This window comes from Gymnoscopelus microlampas (genome assembly GCF_963454915.1).
Source record: "Gymnoscopelus microlampas genome assembly, chromosome: 14".
NCBI classification, from domain to species: domain Eukaryota; kingdom Metazoa; phylum Chordata; class Actinopteri; order Myctophiformes; family Myctophidae; genus Gymnoscopelus; species Gymnoscopelus microlampas.
In genome coordinates, this window is record NC_139951.1 from 25,730,663 (window position 1) to 25,758,168 (window position 27,506).

Here is a 27,506-nt window from a genome sequence, read left to right on the forward strand (position 1 = left end):
TTAGACAATATGGCAAACAAAATAACAACAAAGACACCCGTTATTCAGCTGTTACATTACAACCTTTATGAAAGTCAATAACTGATTTATCATTCTGAACAAAATGCTGATTTGTTTAAAACAGGCATGAACATCCCCTTAGCAGCCATTATTCACACAAATTATTAACATATCACAAGGAAATGTAAGAATGTACATCATCATTATCTTTGTGCAAAGAAAAATTTAATAAAAACAAATGTACAAAAGCTACATTAATGTCAGGAGGATGAAATTATTTAAAATCACATAATTTAGAATATGATGACCGGGTGAAAACAAAAAAAAGATGTTACAGGGAATGTTGTCATACATACAATACGTTCCCCTAAAAGAGGTCCCTAATAAGTCTATTGATACAATTCCCTCTCTAAGAACCAATCAAATGCACAATATAAAATAATGATTACACTTCTATCAAAAGAAAAGTAAACATTTTGTCCTGAGTTTCAAGTACAAAGAGAGAACATCTTCAGCCATTTTCAACTCTGTCTGGAGGCCTGAATCCAAAACTTCTCAAAATACAAACCAATAATGGATTGCTTATTTGCTTTCCAGTCCAGATTCCATGCCAAGGTGGTCTAAAGCAGGAGTCTTCAACAGGGGGTCCGGGACCCCTAGGGGGTCCTCAGAGCTACTATAGGGGGTCCGCCAAATCTTTGTGTGATAGGATTTAGTTTTTTTTTACATTAACCACTTGAACCCTAGAATTCCTTTTCTGAGGGGAACATTAGCCGAAAATAGCAGATCTACAAGCTCTCAACGCCTCGCGCTGCGAGGCGTTGAGAGCCTGTAGATTGGCTATTTTTGGCAAAAAGGCTATAGGTGTATAGGGAAAAAAATAGCAGACCAAGTAAAAAAAAAACTTTAATCTGAAACACAATTTTATACAATATAGAGTAGGGGGTCCCTGCTTTATCTCTCTCTCAGCTAGGGGGTCCTTGGCCTGAAAACGTTGAAGACCCCTGGTCTAAAGACTCCTAACCTCCCACAGCAGGATCTCATTGTAGGCTACAGTGAAGAGCAGCTTCCCAGAGGGAGAGAAATGACACGTCTGTAAGGAGTCACTGTGATGGAGGAAATCCTGGAACTTGCCACTGGTGGACTTGATCAGCTTCAACACTCGCTCTGACAAGAAATTAGGTACATGGAGTTACATTGGTTAGTTTTTTGTTTTGTTTTTAAATTTTCATGTTACTGCACAGGGACATTAACTAGCAAGTTTACTTATTTACATAATTACTAGCAAGCACATATTCTACAATACTTACAAATCAAAGTGACATGATTTCATGGCATTTCAATTAAGCAACCAAAGCTGAAATGTACCTTTTGATCCCACAGCTATGAGACACTCACTGGAGGAGAGGCCAAAACATGTCACCCAGTGGGCCAAAGCAATCTTTTTTATTACCTGTAGTAGGGTAAAACATACTGCATAAGGTGACACATGAGCTTGTAGAGCTGCTATTTTTGAATAGCACAAAGAAATCTAAAAATGACAGAGATGCGTCCCCGGATTGAATGGGTTAAATGTGGAAGTGTGGAATCTACAACAGTACCTGTTTTCTAGCCAGACTGTAGAAGGACAGCTCTTTCTCGACTCCGTAACCAGTGTACAGCACCAAGCCATGGTCTGATGGACAGAAGGCTGCCAGGCTGGGTGGCAGGCAGCCACCTTCCTAATTGTGACAACCAAAACATGCAGTATAATTAAGACACTCACTGTCAAACACTCGAAATAAAACAATAAGTCAGGTTGAAAGGAAGAAAGTATATAAATTATGATTGTCGAATCTTCCTTAGCAATCACCAAGTAAAAATTAAGAGGTTTGTTTGTAAATGGGGTATTGTGATGTTTGGTTGTGTCACAGTCCTTGTGCAGAAATATCAACACAATATCAACACTGAGGACCAAATCTGCTTTCCTTTGAGACCACTTTTTTATGTTAAGATAATAAAATGGTAATAAAATAAATAAATCAAGATATTACCTCAAAATAGGCGGGAGCTGGAAAGGTAAGCCAATCTAGAATTTCGCACTGGTCCTTGAGCCAATCAGCAGCCCACACGCTGACACGTCTGTCTGAACTGGCAGCCAACCACATCTCGTTTCCTTTCACACCAAACTCCTTGTACTGGGGAGAACAACACCTTAAGATATGGGACAACAGTGGGAGTGTTTTGGAAATCTCTGTAACTGATTAATCTCTCTCAATCTTTGAGAGATTGAACTCTTAAGAAATCTCTCCAATATAGTTTTTTGGGGGGGACTCTTTAATCATGTTTCTCTAATTCTTTAAGAAATCTCCAATTCTTTGAGAAACCACTTCAATGTACTGTACATTTGCTGCCCTTGATGCAACACACAACATTTCCATGGGCTTTTTCGATTTCCTTTTTGAGGAGAAGCTAAGGAGAGTAGCAGAAAAGAAGGACAATTTCAATCAGGATTTGTTTGTTTGCAATGGACAGAAAACTGTTGAGGGACTGGAGTTATGGCAGTCCATTTTGTGGAAAACACTTAGTGGGGTAGTGGTGCATTCGACATCCAATCTCCATTCCTCTCACTGTTTCCAATGCCAACGTGAGCTCTATTGCAACATGACTGTTTAAGTGTGCTGACCTGTTTGTTCACACATTGGATGGTGGTGACGGGAGCTCCTCTGTGGTCCCTGATGTAATGGATGGTCTCACACTTCAGTGGACTATTGACTGCTATCACACCATCCTGCCCTGCTGAAAGGATCACCTGACCTGCAGGGGGCAAAGGAAAACTATAGGTTACTAGTGTAACACCCGTTCTTTGATATTATGAGCGAGATATCTCACTCATGGGAGAGCGCCTCCTGGCGTGATGGTTACCGTAAGCTTGTGGTTTCTATTTTGTCCTTTGTGTGTTCTGAGGTGAGGTGAGCTGTTTTTGTACACTAATGCAAATACAACCAAACTGAACTACATTCAAATTCTGACATAGTGGCTCAATTCCTCTAAGACAGAGATCCAGTTGTCCAGAGCCACAGATCCGACCGCTATGTGCATATATGGGGCCGACCGACTTCAAATTCAAGGACTCGAGGGAGTGTGGTGCCAGCCGTTGAGTTGTTCGGATATGCAGTTGTCCAGAACAGCCGATCCAACCAATATGCCCATATATGGGCCTTCCAATATATAGTCATATACAGAAGACATCAGGGATCTCCATATATGGGCATAAAAGGGACTGACAGATACAGATATCTCCATCCTATATTAAAATTGGGTTAGAGGAGGACCGGAAAATAAAACGACTGACTCTTGCTGCTCTTGTTATTCTCTCTCTCTCTTTCTTTGGTTTCTTTACTATTTTTACCATCATTACCTCACTGAGTTTGTTTATTTTATTTCGGTCATGAGTCATAACAGTTGAAAATACAGCACAATAAAGGCAACCAGATAACTATTGGCTGAAAAGGTATGGGCTATATCGTCTGCAGGAAGCCGAAAATAAAGTTTTAGTCTTATGTACCTGTACACAAGATGTAACAACAAAGAACAATCTCCAGGAGGACTGTCATGGCCTCTCTCACCGTTAGCAGAATACTGGATGGCGGTAATGGCCGTGGTGTGGGGGTGGAACTTCAGCTCCATTTCTGAGGTGGAGAGACGGAAGAGCCTCAGCGTTCCGTCACTGTAACCTGCCGCAACACAAGAACCTCTGTTCTTGGATGAGTTCAGCACAGGGCTCCAGCACAAGCAGCCACAGCCCTGTACAACCAAGAGGGTGTAGAATTGAATTATTGAACTGACTGATTCTGATTAACACTGTAGATTATTGCAGACAGATTTATCATTATATACTCCTTTGGGGCCTCTTCCTACTTGCTGCCAGCTTGTGAAGCGTAAACAGGACACCTCTACTTCCATTGAGATTCATGAGATGGTGTGCAACTGCACATGCATCACCAAAGAGCGTGGTGTCAAGCTAGAGAGATAATCTGTTATTATCAAGGTGTTACTTCGAAAAGATACTTCACATGGAACCTAGTCTTTCAGTTAGTCTCTTTATTTCAAATGGACTGATATATAGAATGAATTACAAATGTACAGCAGGCCTACTAGAAATCACAAAATCTTATCCTAAAGGACAATGAATTATGTACTTCATTAACAAACTGACAGATCCGGTATAAGTTGAAAAAATAGAGAATGATGAAATTTAGATTACCTGGCTGGGACATACGTATGCACCACTTGCTAACGCTGATAAACCCTCAAGCACCAACCCCTTTTTCCTCAAATATCTAAACAAGGTTTTTACTAATGGCACAAAGGAGAGCCGTATCACATCCTGTGCATTGGAAAATGTTCCTTCACCTGGTTGAGCACCTGGAACTGCACCACCAGCTCGTTGGTGGGAGCGGACCACACCCTCACACTGCCATCCTCTCCACAGGTGGCAAAGTGACTCTCATCCGGGCTAAAAACGACATCATTCACCTGGGCAGGACAAGAGAACATCCCACACTTAACAAAAGGTGAAAGCAAAGTGTTAATTTGCTATGGGAATCTGTAGCCAAACATGCCTCCCATGCTATATGATAATTCTACAAAGTGAGGAAACGAGGTGAGGCTGCTTTTGACTTTGTCCCTCACCACACATGGATAGAGAATACTTCTTTGGTTTGGATTTGAGGTTAAGCAGTACCTTAGTCTTGTGTCCACTGATGAGACGGATGCTGCTGCTGTCTGTCCAGTTGATATACCACAGTGTACCAGCTGTGGTGCCGACTATGCCCATGTCCATCATGTGGTCAAAGGATGCACTCACCACCGCCCCGTCCAGCATCATCTCCTGCTCCAAAAGCACCCGGGGTTCACTGACGGACAGACACAGAAGACCAATGTGAACCGTTTCTCTCTTGAGTACCCACTTCCTATATGACATACTCCACTGTGCCAAAACATGTCTCTACAAGCAATAAACAATAATTTGACAGTATAATTCTGTAAGATAAAGTAATAGAATGTAAATCAGCTATAGCAGGGGTTCTCTGGGAGTACTATTCTGTAGAATCTCAATAAGAAACTATATACATTTAAAATATTCATAATATTTATTCATATTGTGCAAAACTTAAAATCATAGATGGTACTGCAGTTAAACCTTTGAGGAGTTTCAGTGATGTTCAGTTAACGCTAGCTGACACACCTGTCCCCAATATTGGCCACTTCTCCCCCAGGCCTCATCCCCTGTACGGCGGCTAACCCCCACAGTCGCAGTCGGCGGGTATTGCTGCCCGTCAACAGGCGGTTCCCTCTGCAGAGCAGCACTCCTGTACAAAGAAAGCACTTTCAAATCATTCTCACTTCACAAAAACCCAGCATCAATGTCATTGTCCCATGTAATTTATCAAAGGAAAGCGCTTCTGGACGAAGCTGAGCTGGAACAGGATTTATTCCTTGACTGGGAGAAGAGTGAGTGAGCTGCATTTGAGAATTTCACAAAATTAATGGTACCATATATTAGGTAAGATTATGTTAAAAGGAAAGTTCTGTTTCACTGTGCAAAGTGACACGGGTTGAGAAGACTGAGGATGCCGGGGAGGGTGTGTAAGTGTATCAGTGTCATATTGATGCCATATTGCAACACAGGACATGCAATTAATGTAGTCTGTGTGTTTGTAGGCCACCATGTGTATTTTATTCATGTGTATATAAATTAGATATATTTATATTATATCATATCGTTTGTACTATCTGTCACACCCCAGTGAGGCTCCTTTACAAATGATGGCATGAGGAGGTTGACAACCATATTGTTGAAAGATGAGTCATTATAAACAATTAGCTTATTAAGAAAAGAGATTGGGGTGATTAATACCGACTATGACACAACGACCACCTCAACGGAACATGACTCTGTTTCCAAACTGTGTAGAAATCTGTCCTTTTAACTGAGGTAGGTCCTGAAGTGCCAGGAGTATGAATCTAACTGCACCTATTTCTCCTTGGTCCGCCTCCCATGTCATGAAGCAGTGCTGTGTGGTGCAGTCCCAGGCACACATGTGTCCTCGGTTGGTGGCGGTGAACAGGATAGAGTTGGTGTTGTAACACATGGCCGTCAGTTCAACATCGCCCACCTCATGTGGTACACTCACTCGCTGGACCTGTAACAATGAGGAAGTACTACTATTTTCTATGTTGTGTGAGTGGGTATACAATTCCATCAAACGGCAGCTTTGCTATCTCCACTGTATCCTTACTGAAACATTTGTGCATGCAAAATGAATGCTATTGCTAACCCAAAAGAGCAAACTAGTGTTGCAATGGTTTAATTCTACAGACTCAGTAGTATGTTTGAGGATGGCATCTAAAACTCCCTGCAACAGAGATTTCGCCATTACAGATGGATTTTCTTACGCAAATATTAGTATTCTTTAGAATGCATGTTTCTCTGTAGAAGAACTCCACACACTGCAGCTCAATGTGAGTTCTCAAATGGCATTTTCTTTTTTCATACACCGTTTCATATGAGTTCTTGTACCTTGAGGTCTACATCCATTCCATTGGTGTCAATGAGGCAGAAGAATACTCCTTGGCTGCCCACACAGGCCAGCTGGCTGGCTGCTGTGGGGCTGAAGGCCACGTCATGGACCGGTCCCGACACATTAACGGTTGCAAGGAGTTGGAAGGTTCTGCTGCTCCAGAGTGCTACCTCAGGGTCAGAAAAGTCTCCTGCAGGAAGTCAAGAGGTTGGCTTCAATGGTCAGTTTTTACTGTACATAATCGCTCTAATGTAGCTCTCAGGTGACTCATAATTTGCCTACTATTAAATCATGGAACATTTATTTGGCCATGGATTCGTTTTGGGCAAAATTTCGATTGCTGGCCCTGAGCAACAATTGGGAGACTGGGAGTCCCCAAAAAGGGGAGTTTGTTCTTAACACACATGTTCCTAACCTACAAACCTCTCTGAAGTTAAATTTAGGACAAAGTGGTATAAGTTGGAGTGGTGGAGTCTGTACCATTTGAGTGATTATGTAAGGCTATACCTAATTATATCAAGCTTATAGAACCTGTTAATTCTGTTCTGGTGAAATGTACATCCCTAGATCATCAAAGTTATTCCAACAACAGGGTGCTGACCGACAGAGAGGAAAAAGAGGTCATCCCTGGAGAAAGTCAAGCTCTGCACCAATCCCCTGTGGTAGGAAATGGTATTTCGACAGGCTCCGTTCTGGACGCTCCATATGCAAATGAGGCTCCTGGAGCCACTGCTGCCTCCAGCCGCTGAGGCCACCGTCTGAAAGAGAGAGGAGAGAGAGAGAGAGAGAGCAAGAGTGAGAGACAGACAAGACAGTGGCCACCATTCATTTGAGTTCATGATCATGCCAAGCTGATCCCTCTGGGAGTTCTTGCAGTTGCACACCATCTCATGAATCTCAATGGAAGTAGAGGTTTGGATAATGAGACTAATTTCATTCATAAAACTAAAATTCATAAAACAACAATATGAATAAGTAGGGTTATAGTTGACATGAGAATGCTACTTAGGCATGCATCTTATCCCGTGGTGATGGCTATCTCCAGGTCCATAGAGGAGGATTACCTGTGCGTCATTGGTGACAGCCAGAGTAGAGATCTCTTCCGTGTGACCCAGAAAGTGTCTCTGACTGCCCGTATGAAGGTTCTCCACCACCACCACACAGCCACAGGAGTATGCAAACAAGCCTGCGATGGGAATTAATCACTAGATAAGGCCCCAAATTAACACAACCTCTTTTAAAAACCTCTCTTAAAGTGATTGAAGGAGGGCCATTACCTGTGTCAGGGCTCCACACCATGTTGCCACGCCCATTGCCGTTGTAGCCAATCACAGCTTTCAGAGTCAATCCCTCCTCTTCTGGCTGGGGTGCTACTGCAGTCTGGATCAGATAGTATCGGAAATCACAAAAGTAAAAACAAATGTATGAATGTACCTATAATAAAGATTGAGAAAAACATATACGTATGCAGGTCGAGAGAGACAGTGATTCAGACAAACAGGGTATAAATTGAATCTTTATCCCACCACTAGAAAGCTGCTCTGTACCTGATCAAGAGTGGAGGTTTTGAAACGTGGAGTAAAGTGCCTGTAACAGTCTGGTTGTACCGGTGTCTTCACTTTCAAGTCAGCTAAACAAGGTATGAACATGAGATGATTAAGAAAAGGTCCAAGAAAACTAACAATGCAAAAAATACATCTACAGATGGAGGAGCCTTATCTTTAACCATGAAGAAACAGGGATAATAATAATCCATACATATGGATAATAATCCATATGTATGGCTTGATTTATACATAATAGCATGCGGGTGTCACAAACCAAAAATAGCAGATCTACAAGCTCACAATGCATCACGACTGTTGTGAGCTAGTAAATCGTCTATTTTCGGCGTGCGACACCCGCATATGATGCAACTAATTATAGATCTGGCTTAACAACAAGCATGGGCTTAGGTACCAGCATCTCCTTCATTATTATGACTGGAGTTCAGAGGAGAGGAGTCGGCCAGCTCTGTGACTTTGAGGAAGGAGACGGCAGGTTTGGGGACGGAGGAAGGACCTGGAATAGTGGCTGTGACTTGAATGGTAGCGGGCTGCTCCGGGTCATTGCAAAAAGACACTGACCCCAAAGCTGCATGAGGGGATAGAGTAGAGAGGAATGTTCTTTATTATGTTGTAGTAGCACTAGCAAGATATATCATTACAAAATCTGAAAAAGATACAGCACTCAAGAAAGATCATCAAGTAAGGTCTGAATCCAACCTTCCATAGTGTTTGGTTTTGTTCAGTCGAATCAGATTTCCACTAAGACAGCATGAAATATGTACCACTTGCACCCCAGCAGCATCCATATTCTGGGGGGAACGTTTGCCAAAAATAGCTGATCAACAAGTTCACAACGTATATCGCTCTGTATTGCTGACTGTAGATCAGCTATTTTTGGCAAAGAGATTTGGTGCAGACTCAGAGTGGGGGGAAAAGCATACCAAGTACATTTGCAACTCAGGTCCGTTTTACTAAGTATAGGGGTTTAAGTGGTTAAAACAGAGAATCAGATATCTCCCACCTTCCTGCTCATTGCGGTCTATTGCGCTGCTGTCAAGCCTTGGTGGGGATGAGGAGGGCAGTGGCGCTGCCTGTCGAGGCATCCCATTGGACAGCAACATTCCATTCACTACAGGCTCTGGTTGCGGTTCCAGTGCTACAGACAGTAAAATCCTTTGTGTTAATTTAACTCCAGTATCCTATAGCCAATCAGAGATCTACTGATACGTCTGGTGAAATCTAAATTCAATGTACGGGCTAGAACAGTGGAGAACACCTCCGCTGACAAATCTACGCCCACTGCTTTGAAATTAAATCCTAGTACTGTTCCAATACGAAAGACCACCGTAAAAGTCTTGCATTGCTGTGCAAAGCAGTTGTTGTTTGTTTTATTAATTTTTAATCTCTGAATTGTTTCCACACAGTTTTTGCACCTACGTTGAATTTAGAGGTCACCAGACGACGTATCGGTAGGTGGAGATCTCAGATTGTATGGCTATGCAAGACTAATTTAACCCAGAGAGTGTACAAATTGACCCGTAAGGAGCAGTGTGTGTGTGAGCCAATGACCCAAATGATCCATGATCACAGTGTTTGTACTGTATGTACATATGTTCGGATTGTACAGTATGTAAAACTCTTGTCATGTTGGATAAACGCATGAAAAACATGTGCATTTACCTGATTTTGGAGGTGAGATGGTGCTTACTTTGGGTGGCGAGCTGTGTAAAGACATACAGAACACATTATAATGTGTGCAATTAAGCGAATAAATCACAGTTAAAAAGTCACATTTCAGCGACAAATAATAGGCTAAAAACATCTCACCTCAAAATAAAACATCAGACAAAAAAACAAGAATTGATTGCATCGGTCAAACAAAGAAGTAGAGGGCATTATTACCGATGGTCAGAAGTCAAAGGGTCTACACGGTGCGCCAGGAAGTCCCACAGGAAGATGGCGTCGCCCACAGAGACCACGTCCAACAGGTCAGGGGTGAAGCTCACCTGGCGAACTGGCTGACTGTGGCCTATGAATGTCTGATACAGACAGTGTGTCCATTTAACAAGGTCTACTGATGTGAGTAATACACAAGAACATGCAGACTGAACATTGTAGATTGAGATACCACTTTAACTGAAGGAGTGTGACTGTGCCACTATCTGGTAATTTATAAAGGAGTCACGCTTAGCATAACAAGCTAACTTACTTTCTTAATGTTTCTTTACTTGAAACATTGTCACAAAGCACATAAAACTAGTGTGTCCAAAACCGTTACTTTTCAGGAAATGCAAAAAATAACCTGAGTTCCAATGGATCCAATCTAGTTATTATCTAGTCACAAGCTATAAAACTTTCAAGCTGTCGTACCTATTTTGGACTTTTTGGACGAAATAGTTCAAAACCATTTGAAAGTTGTCAAAAATAGTGGAAATCACAGATCTACCACTATCATACGACAAGAATGTAAAATAGGGCATTCATTTATGGAGGAAAAACTGACATGCATCAAAACTGTTCATTACCTGTGAGTTGATGTCCAGCTGCATGTTGTAGTCCCACACCTTAATAGCATGGTGTCCGGCTGTCAGTAGGAACCGACCGTCCTCGCTCACTGCCAGAGACGAACACAGCTGCTTGTGCGCCCTGGACACCTGTTAAGATCACACATATCCCATTCAGTGCTTGGATTTGCTTCATTTGTCACCTTGGCTTTATCTAAAGAGACCACAGATTAACTTATTGAGAGAAAAGATGGGTGAGATGTGTTAACCACTCAAACACACGTTGTTGACCGGGGTCCATCAGGCCCCCTCCTTTCCCCCTCTACACCAAATCCCATCGCAGAAAATAGCCGATCTACAAGCTCACAATGCATTTCATTACAACGCATTTTGAGCTTGTGGATCGGTTATTTTCGCAGAATGTTCTGCCTACTATGCCCAGAAAAGGGACGCTACCTCTCGAAGCAGGCGGCCCGTCTTTGCGCTGAGCCAGAGGATTTTGTTGGCAGAGGTGGTGATCAACAGTTGTCCGGCAGAAGCTGGTGAGAAGCAGACTTTCAGGGCCGAGTCCAGGTGTGTGCTCTCCAGGTCCAAGATACTCACATCCACCCGGAGCAGCTAGACAAGGACAGCACAGGTCAATGACAATAGGCCGAAGGTAATAACATTAACTGTGGATGCGTTTCATTTCGGTATTACTGTGTGCCAACGTGGACAGCTCCAGTACAGTTAAACTTCATGTTGGCACACAGAAACGGCTGAATGAAACACACCCGTAAAAGAACAGTAGTACCGGCCTGGGCCGCAGCGTCGCGGTCCAGGCACCCTAGGCTGCAATGCCAGCCTGACAGCGTGTCGCAGGTTCGACTCCCGATCCCGACGACCTTTGCTGCGTGTCACCCCCCCATCTCTCTCCCCATTTCCTGTCAGTCTACTGTCATCTATCAATAAAAAAAAGGCAAAAAGCCCAAAAAATATATCTTAAAAAAAAAAAAGAACAGTAGTATTATTATTATGGTATTTTGTGGGTATTCTGTTGTCTTCTTGTAAAGTACACTGAATTTCCTTGTATATGAAATCTAACACAGATTCCCTTTTTAAGCACTTCAACCCTGGCATCCTAAATTTGTGAATGTCATGATAGGCAAATCTACAAGGCGATCTACAAGCTCACAACGCGGTGCGGCGGTTAAATCTTTCATTATTGCATTTGCATTTCTTTGCTGCGACAAAGACACAGTTTTCCTGCACAGATCAGTCGACCTGGAATGAGCTGCTATCAGACAGGTACAGTACCTCATCCAGGGAACGTGCGTCAGCGATGGTGACAGTATACTCTGAGGGGCCCACAAATGCCAGACAGCGGCTGTCACTGCTGATGGCGAGGGCATCTGGAGCCCGCTCAGTGCCTCGCACCACCATGTTACCTGACAAACACCAGGGAGCATCAAACATTTATACAAAAACACGGTAGCCTACCAATACTTTGGGAAATACTTGACATTAAATAATAACCATGAAATACTTTTGGCTCAACAGCAAAAAGGACAGTGAGGTGAATAAATTGCTCAAACGAACCTATAAGGAAGTCATTTCTTTGTGGTCTTCATGCATGGTATGTGCTACTTTGTATTAGCAATTTGCTTTCTTTAGAGGCAGTGTAGGGAGGCAGGAACTGGTGTGTATATGTGTGTGTGCGTGCGTGTGCGCGTGTGTGTGTTACTTCTTTAGACCAGGATTTGGGTCAAGGAATTTATGTCGTTATTAGTTTGATGCAACTTACAGTCCAATTTGTACCCAGAGGCAGGTGCAGTATGTGTGAGTGTGTGTGTGTGTGTGTGTGTGCATGCATGCATGTGTGTACCTAGTACTCTGATGACATGGTGGTCCTCGGCTAAGGCGTTGTATAAAGCCAGAGAGCCCAGGGAATCAGCGCTGTACATGAACTCCCCATCTGGAGAGAATGCCAAGCCCACTACCTCACCTCTGTGCTGACTGCAACACACACACATTTTTCACACATTTTCACAAAAAGTCACCAAGGCAGTTTCCTGTACAGCTCCTGTGTTTTTGTTAAGTACAGCGGAGAGGTTAGTGAAGGGCAGTAGGGTGGGCAGGCGAGCCCTGCAACAGATGTTGGCTGCACCTTTTGTTTTTTTCAATGCTGCAGGTGGGTGTGGAAAGTCATGTCACAATATTAATGGCACATGGTTTGTGCCGTAGCACAATAACCACATCAACTTGCTATTCAATTTAGGTTTAGATTTACTACTTGTCTTGGGCTATGTGTCTGCTGACAAAAACTGCCTTACTGAAAAAAGTGTGAGACTTTCATGGGCACATTTTTCTGTTCTATTACATTACACTATGAAAGAGATGATGATGCTGACAAGTATTCCTAAGATTAAATTAATAACTTGTGTGTAAAATATCGCTGCTTTACATCCTCCAGGTCTGTTTAATCTTACTTGTGTTCAGCCAGTAACTTGGCTTCGGAGATGTCGAAGACCCTGACGATGCCAGAGCTGAAGCCACAGGAGAACACTTGCAGGCTGGCATGGAAAGCCACGGAGCAGGGGCTGTCCTCTGAAACAAAGTCGTACAGCTGTGCACAGGGAACAACAAAGGAGAATTCACATTTATGTGTACTGCATATATGGGACAGGACGTGTACAGCACCTTGCAGTTACAGCAGAGTACCACACAGTAGAATTGTACTAAAACTCTCAACTATCAGGCCTCATAAATAACACATTGATATTTAGCACCTGCATGAATGGTACACAGGCCAATGAAACTGCACAGAGATATAACAAATTACATTTATTGGAACTGGTTGGCAGGGTAAAGTCTGTGTTTTTTTTACAGAACTGTGGGTCAGTCAGTACAGTGCAGGAACTAAACAGTACCTACACATATAGGGATGGGACGATCGCTATTATCGTTTATCGTGATAAAAAAACGCTGACAATAATGGTATCGCAGATATTTTAATTTATCGTGAAATTGTCCTCTTTCACACACTAGGATGAATTAGCTTTTGTGGAGCTGCAAATTCAGTACCACTTAAACCCTCTATACTTGATAAAACGGATCTGTAAAGAGCGCCTTTGGTACGCTCTTATTTCACTCTACACAAATCAATTCGCCATAAATAGCAGATCTTGTAGATCGGCAATTTTGGGCGAACGTTCCTCCCAGAATAGGGATGCTGGGGGTTCAAGTGGTTAACAAAAGTGTCATTTTATCGTAAGTTAATCTTCAATTTAGATTTAGCACTTAGGCCAGGCACATTTTACGCATATTTTCACATATTTTGTTCATGCATGATGTGTGGTTAGTTGACCTGTTGGAGGGTGTCCATGTGCCAGATGCGAACGGTGCCGTCGCTGGAGGCGGTGGTGAGGTGCCGCCGGATTCCGTCCACGCTGAAGCCGAGCACAGCATCCGTGTGTGACCTCATCAGCGTGTTGTAGCCACGGCTGGAGACATCTAGGTAGCCCAGATTACCAGTGGAGGTGGTTGCCAGGATCTGGAGGCCGTCTGGAGAAACAGACACCAGGCTCACCGGGCCTTCGTGTTCTGGGGGAATAAGGATGTGTGTCTCAACTCAGTTTATTTATAAAGCACATTTCAAAGCTATTAATTCATCCAAAATGCTGGACAATGAAGAAAAGTAAAACAAAAGGCATACAACTAACAAAACAAGAATGACCTAAGTCATAATATAGCCGCATGGGGCAGGCTTTTTTGGCCCCAATCTTTTCATAGACCTGATTACTTGTTTTTTGGATTGCTTGTTTCTCTCGCCAAACCTGGCAACATTTAGCGTCGCAAATTAACGCTCTAATGTTTTTTATATAAGTGGTGGCAGCATTTTGTGACACCACACGGGTCTTCCCAACAATAGCTAAGATTGAAGTCAGTGTGAACATGGGCAAATAATAACTTAATAGCCAAACTAGGTCTAATGAAGCACGCTAGCATTTAGGCTCCCTTTCTCTCTCTCTCTGCTGTGTAACTCCGTGCGTTGCCTTGTTGTGATTTCTGTTCGTCCATGCTGGCCCCTAATATGGTGTGCTTCCGGGTGGTTCAACCTAACTTAACAATGAGGATCGTTCTGATTGGATCCCTTCCCAACTAGTCCCTCAAAAAGAGTAATTCTGATTGGATCTCTTCTCCATTCGTCCCGCCCTAACATTTTCGTCTCGTCTAATTCGTTGACTAACGTGTCCATTACATTTTCGTCTCCCCATTGGCTTAAAAGGGGAGCTTAAACGGGGGGAAGTGTGATGGACAGCCAGGACAGCCAATGAGACTTAGGTGTCGACACTTTTGACTCAGGTGTCGACACTTTATCACTCGGGTGTCGACTAGGGCTAGTGCTGTTTACAGAGCCGCTGCAAGCATGCATGCGGCTAAAAAGCCATGGCAAACATTAAGATGTGCGCACAATATGCTATGAAAAAAGGTGTGGGAAAAGTGTCTTAGATGGAGTGATACCCTGAAAGATGTACTTACGTATGGACTGATACTGGTTATGGGACATTGGGTGATTGAAATTGATTGATTCATGTTGTGACATGTTTATGTCCTGACTTTGCACAGCCTGAGTCCATTAATGTATTATTGTTCATTAGACATAATGAATACAGTCAGTACCTGTGCATAATTATGTGAAGAAAAAAATATTATGTAAAAATAACCTTGAATTAACAGAGAAAAACAACACAAAGGAATGAAAATAACACCACTGAGTTGTATTTGTGTCTTGTAGAGAGAACATTGGTTTTCAGCGGCTGGTAAATGTTGAGCTTCCTGCTGTTCCTACCAGCTTCCAGGAAGACGTTGGAGAAGTCAAGGGGCCAGAGCCGCAGGAAGCCGTCCTCGCTGCCAGTGGCACAGAACTCTGGTGACATGCTGATACTGTTGACAGCGATGCCTGGATCTGGGACACACACATACACAAAAATACACCCACAAAAAGACATACAGTTACTATCAGGCCTAGAATTTCGTCATTTTAGGGTCAAGGCCACATGGCCTTTGATGTTTGTCGTTTTTTTTCGAATCTATTTCTCTCTTCTCTCTCTCTCACGCACACGCACACACACACACACTCAAGGTGTGTCCTCGGGAAACGACAGCTTTGTTGCTGAGTTTACCGTTGTTGTGTTACCTTCGTTGTTGTGTTACCTTCACTCCATGATTATTACCGCAAAAACGTTGTAAGTCAATAGGATATGTTGGACCCTTGCTGCACCCTTTTTCGGGTATGTTAGACAGATATTTTTGGTGGATACAAATCACATAATAGTCTGACAAAGCAGAGCTACTGGACATGAGATGTAAGTAATTAAACAAACAGCTTCTCTCTCTCTCTCTCTTTCTCTCTCTGTCTTCCGCGACACTTTAAACTGCACACGATACAGACCTCATTCCCGGGTAAATTAAAAAAGTTAAATTCTAAATTCTCGCTGGGACATTCTAGTGTTGAGCACCCCCCCCCCCCCCCCCCCCCCCCCCCACACACACACACACACACAAACACCCCACACCCATTTCCCAAACGCCTAACTGACAACCCCTGCTGCTACTGTAAATGTTTCCTCCGCTCCCCGCTTACCTGAGCTGAAGGTCTGTTTCTCCCTGCGCTGCGCGTGGCGCTGTTGTGCTGGCAGTAGCCTCCGGACATTCTTTATAATCACTCTGCTGTAGTCAATCTCCAGAATGTGGCCACTCCGACTGCTGACAAATCTATGGAGGAACAAGCAGCATTGACATGTTAGTCTCTATGGCAACATGTTTAGTGTTTAGAATTTACAAATTCTAAATAATTTCTTTGACAAGAAATGAAAATATGCCAACAAAAACTAAGATGATCAATTAACTAAGAGGGTACTTAAATAAACTAGTTCTTTATATTAGGCCATAGGGTCCTTACACATCAAATCACTATACTATCACCATATACTGAACATCATAATATGAGCAGTTATCAATATTTGATATAAACTGCCTTTCTAAAGTTGTTCAACTGCAGGATATAACCATATAACCACAATGTGTCATAATGTTCCATTGTATTCAGTTGATCAAGTACGCTTCTCTTCATAACAATTAATTAGGTTTCATTCTCTTAGGCTAGACTATCTCTATCCCAATGAACTTAACTAAAGCATCAGACTGATTTACTTATTTTTAATGTCTGGCTATAGTATAAAACATATTTTCGTTTAAGCCTATGACTGCTTTAAGGGGCCTTCTTGTATAATTGAACAATGAATGTTGAATGTTCGGCAAATGTTCTCTTGTATTTTCAATTTTTGTAAATAATTATGTTTGAATATGATATATTGCAAAGTGAAAAATGGAAGTGTTAATTACTTATAGGCCTAGGTTTGTCACCAGCGATTATCTTTAAGTTGGCAGTGAACCGTGTTTCCTCAAGTTCTATAGTTCCAATCCTGGTGTGGAGTATTTACGTTATATAACGAGTACGCTGAATGCACTCCTTTGAAAAAATGTTACAAGCTCAGTGGGAAACGGAATCAAATGTTCTGCTGTAATGAATGAGCTAACAGGAGAGGGGGGGGGGACTTTTTATCAAAAACATTTGTATTTCTCATGTCAACATTTTTTCTGCTTCACTAAAGAGCACACTGAAGCAAAACAGGAAAGAGAGTTAGGATCACATGCAACACAGTTCATAAGTCAGATTCAACTGCCTGCTCCACGTTGGGGATCAGGGACAACAGGTGATCTTGTGGACAGGTAGACAATGTGAGCACAGCACCCAAATTAATTAGCTGCGGACACCCCATCTGAAAATATTTTGTGCCAGAGACCCCCATGTAAGATTGGTGTTGTTAAAATGTTTTTTTTTCACACTTTTTCAAGTTTTGAAAATAGCAGATCTACATTGCGACACGTTGTGATATTGTCAGAGCTGTTGTATATAGGATTACAGTGGTTTCTGATGCTAAAATTACTTATTTTCTGGTCACCCACTGAAACCTCCTCAAAGACCCCTGGGAGTCCCCAGACTCCAGTTTGAGAACCACTGCTTTAACAGAATTGAGCAGCATGTGGCGAGGGTTCTGCTGACTTACAGAGTTCGATCGTCTGGTTCACGGTCAGCAGGGTGTCCCTCCTCGAAGGCAAAATCGGTGAACTCCAGAGAATGGTACTCTCCGAGGTTGACTGGACAAGAGCGTAAGGCCCTGTTCCGCAAGCGCCACAGACGCACATTGTCACGACCGCACGACACCATCCTGAATGCAGACACCAGACAAATTAACAAACGCACACTTTCCATTAATGTATACAAGGCCTTATATAATATACTAAATTGTAATATTTCAAATACACCATTTACCTTACAAAATAAACGTGCAAGGATTACCTTGTATCGTCAAAGGAGGTGATCTTCATGGTCTGGATGTCCACATCCGTGTGTGCTTTGGCAAGGACCGTCACCTCTCCCCCTTTACTGACATGTAGCGTGTTCCACACCACCACCATCTGTACAATAAGATTGCATCAGCAAACCAAGAAAGAGAGACACTCTCTACTGAGGCAGGGACTAAAGGCGTTACAACATGCAGAGATACTCTCTACTAAAGCAGGGACTAAAGGCACAGTAAGATTCAAAGATACTCTCTTCTGAGACTAAAGGCACTGTAAGATTCAGATATACTCTCTACTGAGACTAAAGGCACTTTAAGATATACGTTATAGGCGTTACAACATGCAGAGATACTCGCTACTGAGGCAGGGACTAAAGGCACTGCACGATTCAGGAATAGGTTCAGAAATTCAGAAAAAGGTTATACATAATATCTGCACAGTTTTTCATCTATTTACTTATTTATGGGAATGTGTTCTTCCCTAAATCATCTTTAGTCACTTCCTAGTATTTGTTTTATTACATTTCTATGTTTTCTGCTTCTTTTGTTGTATTCATTATATTCTGGTCATTGTTCTATATGTTGCGCAAATAAATGGCTTTTCAAAACATGTACCGTGCTTTGATCTACAGATTTCAAATCGAACATCTCTGGGTTGTTTTCTTCACCGTTATGTATCGTATTATAGAACACTGCTTACCGTTTTGCTGTGCTTGTCTTTGCCCACACCACAGAGCAACCCGCCACTGTATGAGAAGCTTTAGGAGGCAGAGATGCACAAAAGACAATGAGTAATTGAATGATGCGTGTGCGTGTGTGTGTGTAAGATGCCAATTTGTACATGTGCAAGTCATGGAAAGTTTGGATATTTTCTGTATAAAAAGGCAAGTGTGTATGTGTTGATTCTGTTTTGAATTCCCAATATGTATTTCTTTGCTTTTGCACTTCATGTGGACATAGAGAAACCATTTAAATGTGTAAGTTTTCATTTTGTTCACCTTAGTGAAGACAATGAATGAGCATGTGTCCTGAACATAGCCATGCACATTCCTTTGTGATAGTTCCACACTCTGACCACGCTATGGTTGCCAGACTGTGCTGAGGCTAGTACTGTGGTGTTACCGTTGAATGCTAATGCAGACACCTGTAGCGATAAACACACATGGTCACATTATATTTTTACATTCTGCATTTTGAGGCAAAAAAATACATCCCCAAGTTATATCCATGCACTTTGTAACATGATGACTCCTATCATTTCATGCATGACACAATGCAAGGTACTTGGGGAATAGATAAATAGATGAACATTTGACAATTAAGGTCTAATATTTCTACAATTTCTACAAATTGCTACAAAATCTGTATGCAGTTGAAGGGAAAATGTAAGTTTGATAATGATGTACCGTGCATCAAATCATGTATACTTTACATTATTTACTACTGACCATATTTCAAATATTTCATTTTTTAACATTTTGGACAAAATAGCTAATTCTACATCAAGGTGCCCACCCTTCTTGTATCTGCTTGAATACCTTATCAGTGTGGCCAATGAAGAACCGCTGTCGACCAGAGGGAATCATCATTGACACGATGATAGCATGACAGGGATACACCACTGCATCCCCTGACGCACTCCACAGGACCTGAAGAAAAGACAATGATAATCGTTAGGCTCCTTGTCAATACTGTATTGTATGCAACGCATTTAGCTCAAAGACACACCCAGTATATTTGTCATTCACCATGTTTCAATGAGGGTTTTTTCTCAACTTTTATTTTCTTGTCCTTTGTTTTCTGTGAAGCGCTTATGTATTTTGTATACATAATGTATGTATTTTCAAGCGTTGCAATGTTATCCAAATCTACTACTTGTGATCATTTGTAAAGAGGTTCCAGAGGCCGATTCTGAGGTTACAATATACTACAGTGTGTGCGGCCCACCAACTTGTTAATTGCAAAAACTTACACATTTGGTGGTGGCTCCTCCAAAGCCAATGATTCGGTTGAGCTTGAGAATGGGGTCTGGATGCAGCTTCTAATGACACAAAGTGATATGTTCAATGTATAAAACATTGTGTTGGGAGATCCAAAACAAATATAGTCACTGCTTTAACAACTATTACAGGCATTTGACCTCCCCACTGTCACACACCATTTTGTCTTACCTGCTGTTTGGTTTCCTTGTTTGAAGATAGATGGACAGGGTGGGAAACTGTAGTACTGTACTGTACTGTAATCTGAGAAAATAACACAATACATTTAATAGCATTGCCAGAAAGGGAACATTGTACAGGTCATGTCAACATGTGAGAACAAAACAAGCACTAATGCATGACACTGTACGTGGTGTGCTAACAGCACTGTGCTTGTGGGACATGCACAGTACATTTTTACACTCTCAGACTTAAATTAGAGTATGTAACTGTTATTCTGTAGTATGTATTCATGTCTAAACTCCATTTACAGGAAGTGCAACTACTACTGTCTGAATAAATGTCACCACCTCCTCCCCGCTGTGATTGTTGTCATCCTCACTGTGCACATACACATGCACTCCACCGGCACCGTGAGGTGGCCCAGGTGTCAACCTAAGGGACTCAGAGCCTTGTGACCCCTCCGGGCTTTTGTCATCTCTGTGGCAGAACCGGTCCTCCTGGGAGTCTGTTGCACTCAGGCCAGTGGAAACAACTCCCAGTTCGGGTACATTTGATACGAGGGGGGTTCGACTCCTTGGTCGCTGCAAATAGAAGAGGAGAATAGTATGCCAAGTAAATGTGGAATAAACAGACTGAAGCATGTTCTATTCTCACATATAATCAAGGCTTCTATTATACAGTGGCTATAGCCATTGTACAGTACAATTTTCTTATTCTTGCAATCGTCCTGCAACTGTCTTGTATGCAGTGTTTCCAAAGGGTAGGGCGGGCAACTTTCATAAACTGTATCTGCAACGCAACTGTTCCTGATTATTCAAAATATCGTATATATAACAGAGATACAATCATGCTATCATAGAAATTACCTAATTGTCAAAATAAAGATGATACATACATACATACTGCACAGTACAGTGGGTACCTACTGTAGGACCACTAGAGCACCTATTCTACCTGCTGAGACTTACTGGTCTAGGTGTGGTTATCTGCTGTATGAGGGACACTCGGTCCTGCACTGGTTTGCTGATATCGACACTGCGAGACAATTCTCTTGTTGGACTCTGTCTGGCTGGATCAGATACTGGAATACAATTTATTTGTGTGCACATTTAAAGATAATAGAATGTATTTGTATGCACATTTACATTTCTCATTTCTTTATTAAATGTGCAACAGAATACAATACCGCAATAATAATGATGGCGACACAAAACTCGATGAACAACAAAAAATATATTTCCTGCGATAAATTGTGTACTGTATGTGTAATTATAGTGCTATTATGTACAGTAGTACTTTTGTAGTGTTTTCAATATTAGGGAGTACTGACATTGTATACTAGTCAGCATGATTAAAGCACACAGACTATGCATGGTTAGAGTTAATTTATTAACAAAAAGTATTATGTACAGTGTTACAGTACCTCAAACATAGAAAGTAGTTTGCTGCCAAGCTTTGATTTGAAAGTGGCAAAAACGTCAGGATAACAACTGAACTAAGTATATTATAGTATATTATATTAGGATACTTGAGTTATATGTTAACAGCTTACTAGAGGGATCGCCTTTCTGAATGGAGTCGAAGGGAAGCTTTGCTCCTTCTGACGGAAACCTGTTGAAGAATGAAGAAGCCGATGATGATGAATACTTATTGATCATTTACACAGGACTACTGAAATTTGTCTTTTCAGGCATCCTTCCTTGACAGATACACACAGGCAGGGTGCCCTGCCATACAGCACCCAGTGTTTTTTGTGATGTTTCACCACGATGGAGGGAGAGGTACCATAGAGCAGTAACACTAGCAATCATATTTCGTTTTGTCCATGAAGTCAGAATTTACCACATACAATCCCAATTATGAGCATTTCATAATAGTTGAACAAAATAGGCAAACATTCTACAAAAATAGCAGAGTATAGTATACCCTGCTACCCCTGCAGGACACTGGTCAATAAAGTACTGTATACAGTACAATGTTTATGCTTAAGTGGTTAAACATCTTATGCACAATACAAAATTCCTAGATCGCCTGAGTAGGCCAGCGCCCTTTGAGCAGGCAGGCAGACAAACAGACACAGGTGTCGTGAATATAAAAGATATGTGACCCTGTCAGAAAACAAAGTTCAATATACCAGCTAAATAGAAATATCTAAAATGATGTAAAATGGACAGATGACCCTATACTATACCAATTTGCTTTGATCTGTATTCTGTTTGCAGCTCCAGTTGCCCACCTAATGTAGTCGTAGAGGTCGTGCCAGCTGCTTCCCTTGGGCACGGGGAACGACATGTCCCTGGGCATGGGACCAGTGCCCTGAGACGATGCCAGGCCCATCAGCTTGGCCTCACTGAAAGACACTCCTGATGGCACACAAAGAGAGACGATGAAAAGAGCTTTTGAGAAGTGAAAATGGAAAATAGCATTCAGTACACACAGAAAGTAATTATCAGAGTTTTTTTCTAATCAAGCAGCTTAAAAACTTTCTGGATTGCACACAAAAGCCAGAGTAGACGTTACAATTACCCCAGAAGTGTTTAAAAGTCATACATTCCTTTGGATAAAAATGATGATGCAGTAAGGATGACAATGAAAAAAGGAAAACTTTTCCATTATCCTTTTTCCATTTTTCTCCCAATCTAGTCGTTATGTCAATACCCCCATGTGTAGTCCATGTCTCTGCAGAGTCTGAAGGTCTTGGGGAGGTTTACAAACATGTGCCGATACATAAGACGTTGCCAGCCTGACGCTTCTTTTCACCTGACAGTGAGGAGTTTTACAGGGAGGGCGTAATGCATGTGGAGGAAAACGCCATTCCTCTCACTTCCACTACCTGTTCAGGCACCCTAACCAACCTCTAGGAGTCACTAGTGCAGCATACATAGCCAATTGTGTTCGCTGGACACTAGGCCAAGTTGCACCCTGGAGGATTCAAACCCCACAACTTTTGTTTGCAATGAAATTAATTAATTAGACGGGCTAGCATGAGAGGACCTCTGGGTAGTATGACTGGAGACACCATGGGGGATGGTGTGTGACTCAACAGTTGTTTTCTGCTAGTTCCACTCAATGTTGGAAAGAAACAGTCAGACGCTAAATTACACAGTGTAATGAAGGAATTACGTTGCTATACAGTAACTGTCTTCAGTACAAAAAAGTGAAGCAAAACAACAATTTATATAACATCAGATTTAGTTTTAGACACAAACATTTTCTTTTATGTGAATGCAAGTTCACTCTTTATCAGAGCAAGTCTCACCTGGGTCCAGCAACAGGTCACTGGTGAACATGTTTTTCACTGCCATGTTGGCACAAAGCTTGACACTCTTGAGATGACTGTGGTGACGGTTGAGGTAGACAGACAGGATGTACTGCAGGTCCAACATGAGACAGGTCCACCGCACCATGGAGGGGGCTGGACCAACCAGATCTGATCCAAACAAACAGTAGCTGTAGCAGAACTAGAATATACTGAATTTATATCTATATCTATCATATCTACAGTATATCTACATCACATCTACACGTTTTGTTACCCAGCAGTGTTTTGTCTGTGTTCAGAGACTATAGGGTCCTATCTTCCGCCCAGCGCAGGTCGACACAAAGCTGCTTAGCACCCAGCGCAAGACACAAGTATGGATTGTCCCCTGCTGACGCAGTGGTTAAATTCACTCCTTGAGCCTGCATTGTCTAGATACCAAATTATCTAGCACTGATGGTGTGTTGGTCTTAAAATGAGCGCAGTGCTATTCTCCCCCCAGACTTTGCGCTTCAAGTTAAGACTTATTCCAGCAACACTGCCTCTACGTTTTTGGACACCTCTAGTTTCCTAGTGATGTTTCTGTGAGCACAGAGAGAGCTTTTGTTTTCCACATTTCCTGACATCATATTACATTATTAATGCTGCATAGATTTTAAGCTTGCTTTCATTTCATGCATGAGGACATTGGTTTAGTTGCTAGAAAAGAGTGCTGTGTGTCTCCGACACCTAAATAGGAATGTGTCTCACGCCGGGCACAGATTGTTCTTAAGTGATGATGGCCGACAATCTGTGTAAATAATGTAATGCCAAAAACACACCCAGGGCGTGTTGCACCAGGTGCTAGCACATTGTGCCCACATAATGCGTCCTCCTGTAGATAGATGTTAAAATAACATGGACACACCACCAAGGCCCAGCTTAAGACCATGCACCATGGCACAAAGCACCGCTGTTAAAATAGGGCCCTATGTGTTTTAAACACAAAGACACCACGCACACTGGCACATGCTTTGAATATCAATACATACAGTATGCACTCAATGTAAATGTAAATACACATAGGTATCTAAATACAATAGATATTTATACAATCATACTGTGCAGTGAATACATAAAAATATGGTTAACATGTAGAAGTAAGAACACAGTAGCACACAGCGCCTTCAAGCACCTTAAGCTTACTGTGACCAATGTATGATCAATGTACATACTGTTTTTATTCTCTTATTACTACGGTCTGCTGCAGGTATTATTTATTATTATTTGTCATTGTTTTATTTACTATGTACGGAAGATGTAACAATTAAATAATCTTAAATATTGAATATATTACCACGTCTGGCTGATTTGGCCGTGCTTTCATAGACAGAGTCCTTTGCAGCTCCACACAGGAAAGGAAAATGCAGCGAGGTAGCAGTGGACTTAAACTCCTTAAACATGTTTGAAAAGGAGATGCGAACCGCCTGGCCCTCCTACAATAAATACAACACAGCATTGAGAGAAAGGTTAACATTTGGTTAATGTGATTGTTAACAATTGTGGGAACTGTACACAAAATTAACACAACCGTGTCCTCAAATGACACTACTGGTACTGCCAAAGAACACTGCAAGATATTTGCCCCCTGACACAGCGCGTGCCAATATGCCGTATCAAAATGCATATTTAGCTGCCTTTCAAATCAAATGACACCTGTGATGTTATTTCTATTAATGAAGGCAAATGACTGTGTATTCGACAGTGAGTCTCCGAAGCATTACACTTCCCCTTCAGCTAATCTAGAGATTCATTAAAATCCATTGAACTTTGAATGGTACAGGCAACCTTAAGGACATTCATGGCTGAAATGTATTCAAAGACACACCTCAATTTATCAGAGACTGGCTGAATGACTGAGGCAGCAGCACAAATTAATTGTCAGGCTATATTTGCACATACCCGTTACCAGAATTTGTCTCTATTTAAACCCATCCTAAGTATTAGGTGCACAGGGCAACTAATAAGCAGCGCTCCGGGACTAATGTCTTGCTCAAGGACACTTCAACGCAATGCCAGGAGGAGCTTGGATCAAACCTGCCAATTTCCTGAGCCACTGCTGCTCCAAGTAAGTAAGCAAACCCAACTAACGTTTAAAGAATAAAGTGCTCTTTTTTGTGTGTGTCAGGGACAGGGTTATGTATTCAAACCGGGTCAGACAGAGTCACTACCTCTGCAGCAACGTCCAGGTGGACCATAAAGTATTTGTCAGGAGTGGGTTTAAACAGGAGGTAGAAATAGTGCCCAGTGAGTCCCAGGGTTTGAGTGCTGCTCTTTGGTACAAGGATGTAGTTGTTGGCTGGAACAGATCCCCTGATATGGAACACGGAACACTTCAACGTCTTGTCCTGGTGGGACATAAGGGTTAAGACACTGAATTAAAGTCTGACACACAAATATTGCTAATATTGTTTCATAATGCTACAGTTACAATGAAGTAATGTTAGGTATCATGTATGCTGTTGTTACAATGAAGTAATGTTATGTACAGTATGTACCATGTATACTGTCACACTCCCTTCTTTTTTCGACTTCTTCCATTCTTCAATTCTCATGTGTTTGAAGATATTGACGTATGGATGTTGCCAAACTGAAAAAGATACAGGATTGATTGATTGACTGATGCTTTTATTGACAAAATAATACATATACTGTACATGACCATATACAAGTCGGTAATTGCAACAACCATCTGGTAAATTATCTGTGTCATATCTGTATCTGTCTCTTATGTGTCCATTGAAGGAAGTGTACGTGCTGCTGTGAATGTCATCCTGTCACCTACATACTGTAGAATGTTGTCCGTGTGAATCTCATGTAAAAGTGGAGACATAAAATAAGTATTAAATAGCTCTATATTCTGATCGTAATCATTATGTTTGTTCAGTAACAGGAGTCTCCTCATCTCTCCAGCTCTTTAGTAAACAGAAAATGCATTTTCAGGTCGGGATACCAATTTTATCCAATCGAGAGAACTCATACAACAGGATACACCATACCAGATTAACAAGTGAAATTGGAAGTAATGACACACACAACACACAAAGAAATGAGCAGACAAAATTTAATCTGGAAAACTATACAAATTTTAAGCTGATAAATGGGTACTCTACTCTCTCCTGATTGGCTGGAATTGGCAACGCACCTGAAAATGTATTTTCTCGACTGCAACACATAAATAAATTACAATTACATAAGTTACAATGACGTTATTGAACAAACAGTAACACTACACGCTATACTCGAGTGCCCACTCGTCCAGTGCCCACATGTCCCTACTGCCCACTCGTACAGGTGCCCATTTGTCCCTAGTGCCCACCTATCCTGTCACCCTTTCGAAAGAGTTGAGACAAGAGTTGACCCCAGTAAGTCGCAGTATTTTAATCGGCGAGTCAGATTACAATACCGCTGATGTATCCCTCCTTTTTTTAAATGCATGGAGTGTTCTGTTCTCGTGTGTGGACTGGACTGTAGTGTAATCATACTAAATCGGCTGGACTATGAGATATCAGTGCTCTGGGGCTCTGGGACTCGAGCTAACAACGCTGCTAGTAGCAATACTACAGAAGCTGTAGCAAAACATATCAAGCTTTATTATATTTGCTACTTGTACTTGCATAACGTTGCGTTACCTCTCGAAGCCATGGCAGGAGAATGTCTCAGATAATCCACTTGTTGATAACGTTAATGCTTTGATACCTCTTTAAAACGCGACCACCATGGCAAAATAATAAGCCTTGTCTCACTCAGTAGTTTCAACTCGTAAACACTGTGTTTCGGGTGATTGTCATGGCGGTGCCAGTTTCCAGTCTTCTTGATACCCACCCTTAGATACCAAATAAACAAAAGCTTTGCTACTTCTTTGACATCATAGCAGAGAGAGCTGAGTTGCTTTCTTGAAACCTACAACTCCCGCTCCAGTCTCCGCGTATCCCAACGAAAGAGCGTCGTGTTACGTGAGACGCCGGTGACTCATGGGTAATGTAGTTTATAATTATAGAGTATTATTTACTGCCAGAT

General features: G+C 41.9%; 1 protein-coding gene across 2 annotated transcripts; it reads right to left on the bottom strand.

Moving 5' to 3' along the window:
• Nucleotides 1–254: 254 nt before the first annotated feature.
• On the bottom strand, nucleotides 255–27,361 carry wdr90 (WD repeat domain 90). Of its 2 annotated transcripts, none has more exons than XM_084078444.1 (43): nucleotides 27,119–27,361; nucleotides 25,985–26,076; nucleotides 25,658–25,834; nucleotides 24,784–24,922; nucleotides 23,448–23,618; nucleotides 22,425–22,551; nucleotides 21,741–21,799; nucleotides 21,157–21,269; nucleotides 20,536–20,769; nucleotides 20,198–20,269; nucleotides 19,999–20,067; nucleotides 19,565–19,675; nucleotides 19,025–19,170; nucleotides 18,727–18,784; nucleotides 18,023–18,141; nucleotides 17,730–17,891; nucleotides 16,244–16,374; nucleotides 15,449–15,565; nucleotides 13,964–14,199; nucleotides 13,086–13,222; nucleotides 12,482–12,612; nucleotides 11,914–12,044; nucleotides 11,074–11,235; nucleotides 10,639–10,767; nucleotides 10,016–10,152; nucleotides 9,794–9,834; nucleotides 9,135–9,269; nucleotides 8,526–8,699; nucleotides 8,114–8,196; nucleotides 7,844–7,946; nucleotides 7,631–7,752; nucleotides 7,168–7,324; nucleotides 6,566–6,756; nucleotides 6,020–6,188; nucleotides 5,231–5,354; nucleotides 4,727–4,898; nucleotides 4,396–4,518; nucleotides 3,609–3,786; nucleotides 2,666–2,796; nucleotides 2,034–2,177; nucleotides 1,602–1,721; nucleotides 1,369–1,453; nucleotides 255–1,167 (listed from the first exon to the last, which is right to left on the bottom strand). In XM_084078444.1, exons 1-43 carry the CDS (start codon nucleotides 27,129–27,131, stop codon nucleotides 1,010–1,012), a joined length of 5,583 nt encoding a protein of 1,860 aa, XP_083934570.1. In that variant the 5' UTR covers nucleotides 27,132–27,361; the 3' UTR covers nucleotides 255–1,009. The 2 variants fall into 2 exon arrangements, with proteins under 2 accessions (XP_083934570.1, XP_083934571.1); XM_084078445.1 differs by having other exon boundaries at nucleotides 20,198–20,257; nucleotides 20,533–20,769.
• Between the last annotated feature and the right edge of the window lie 145 nt (nucleotides 27,362–27,506).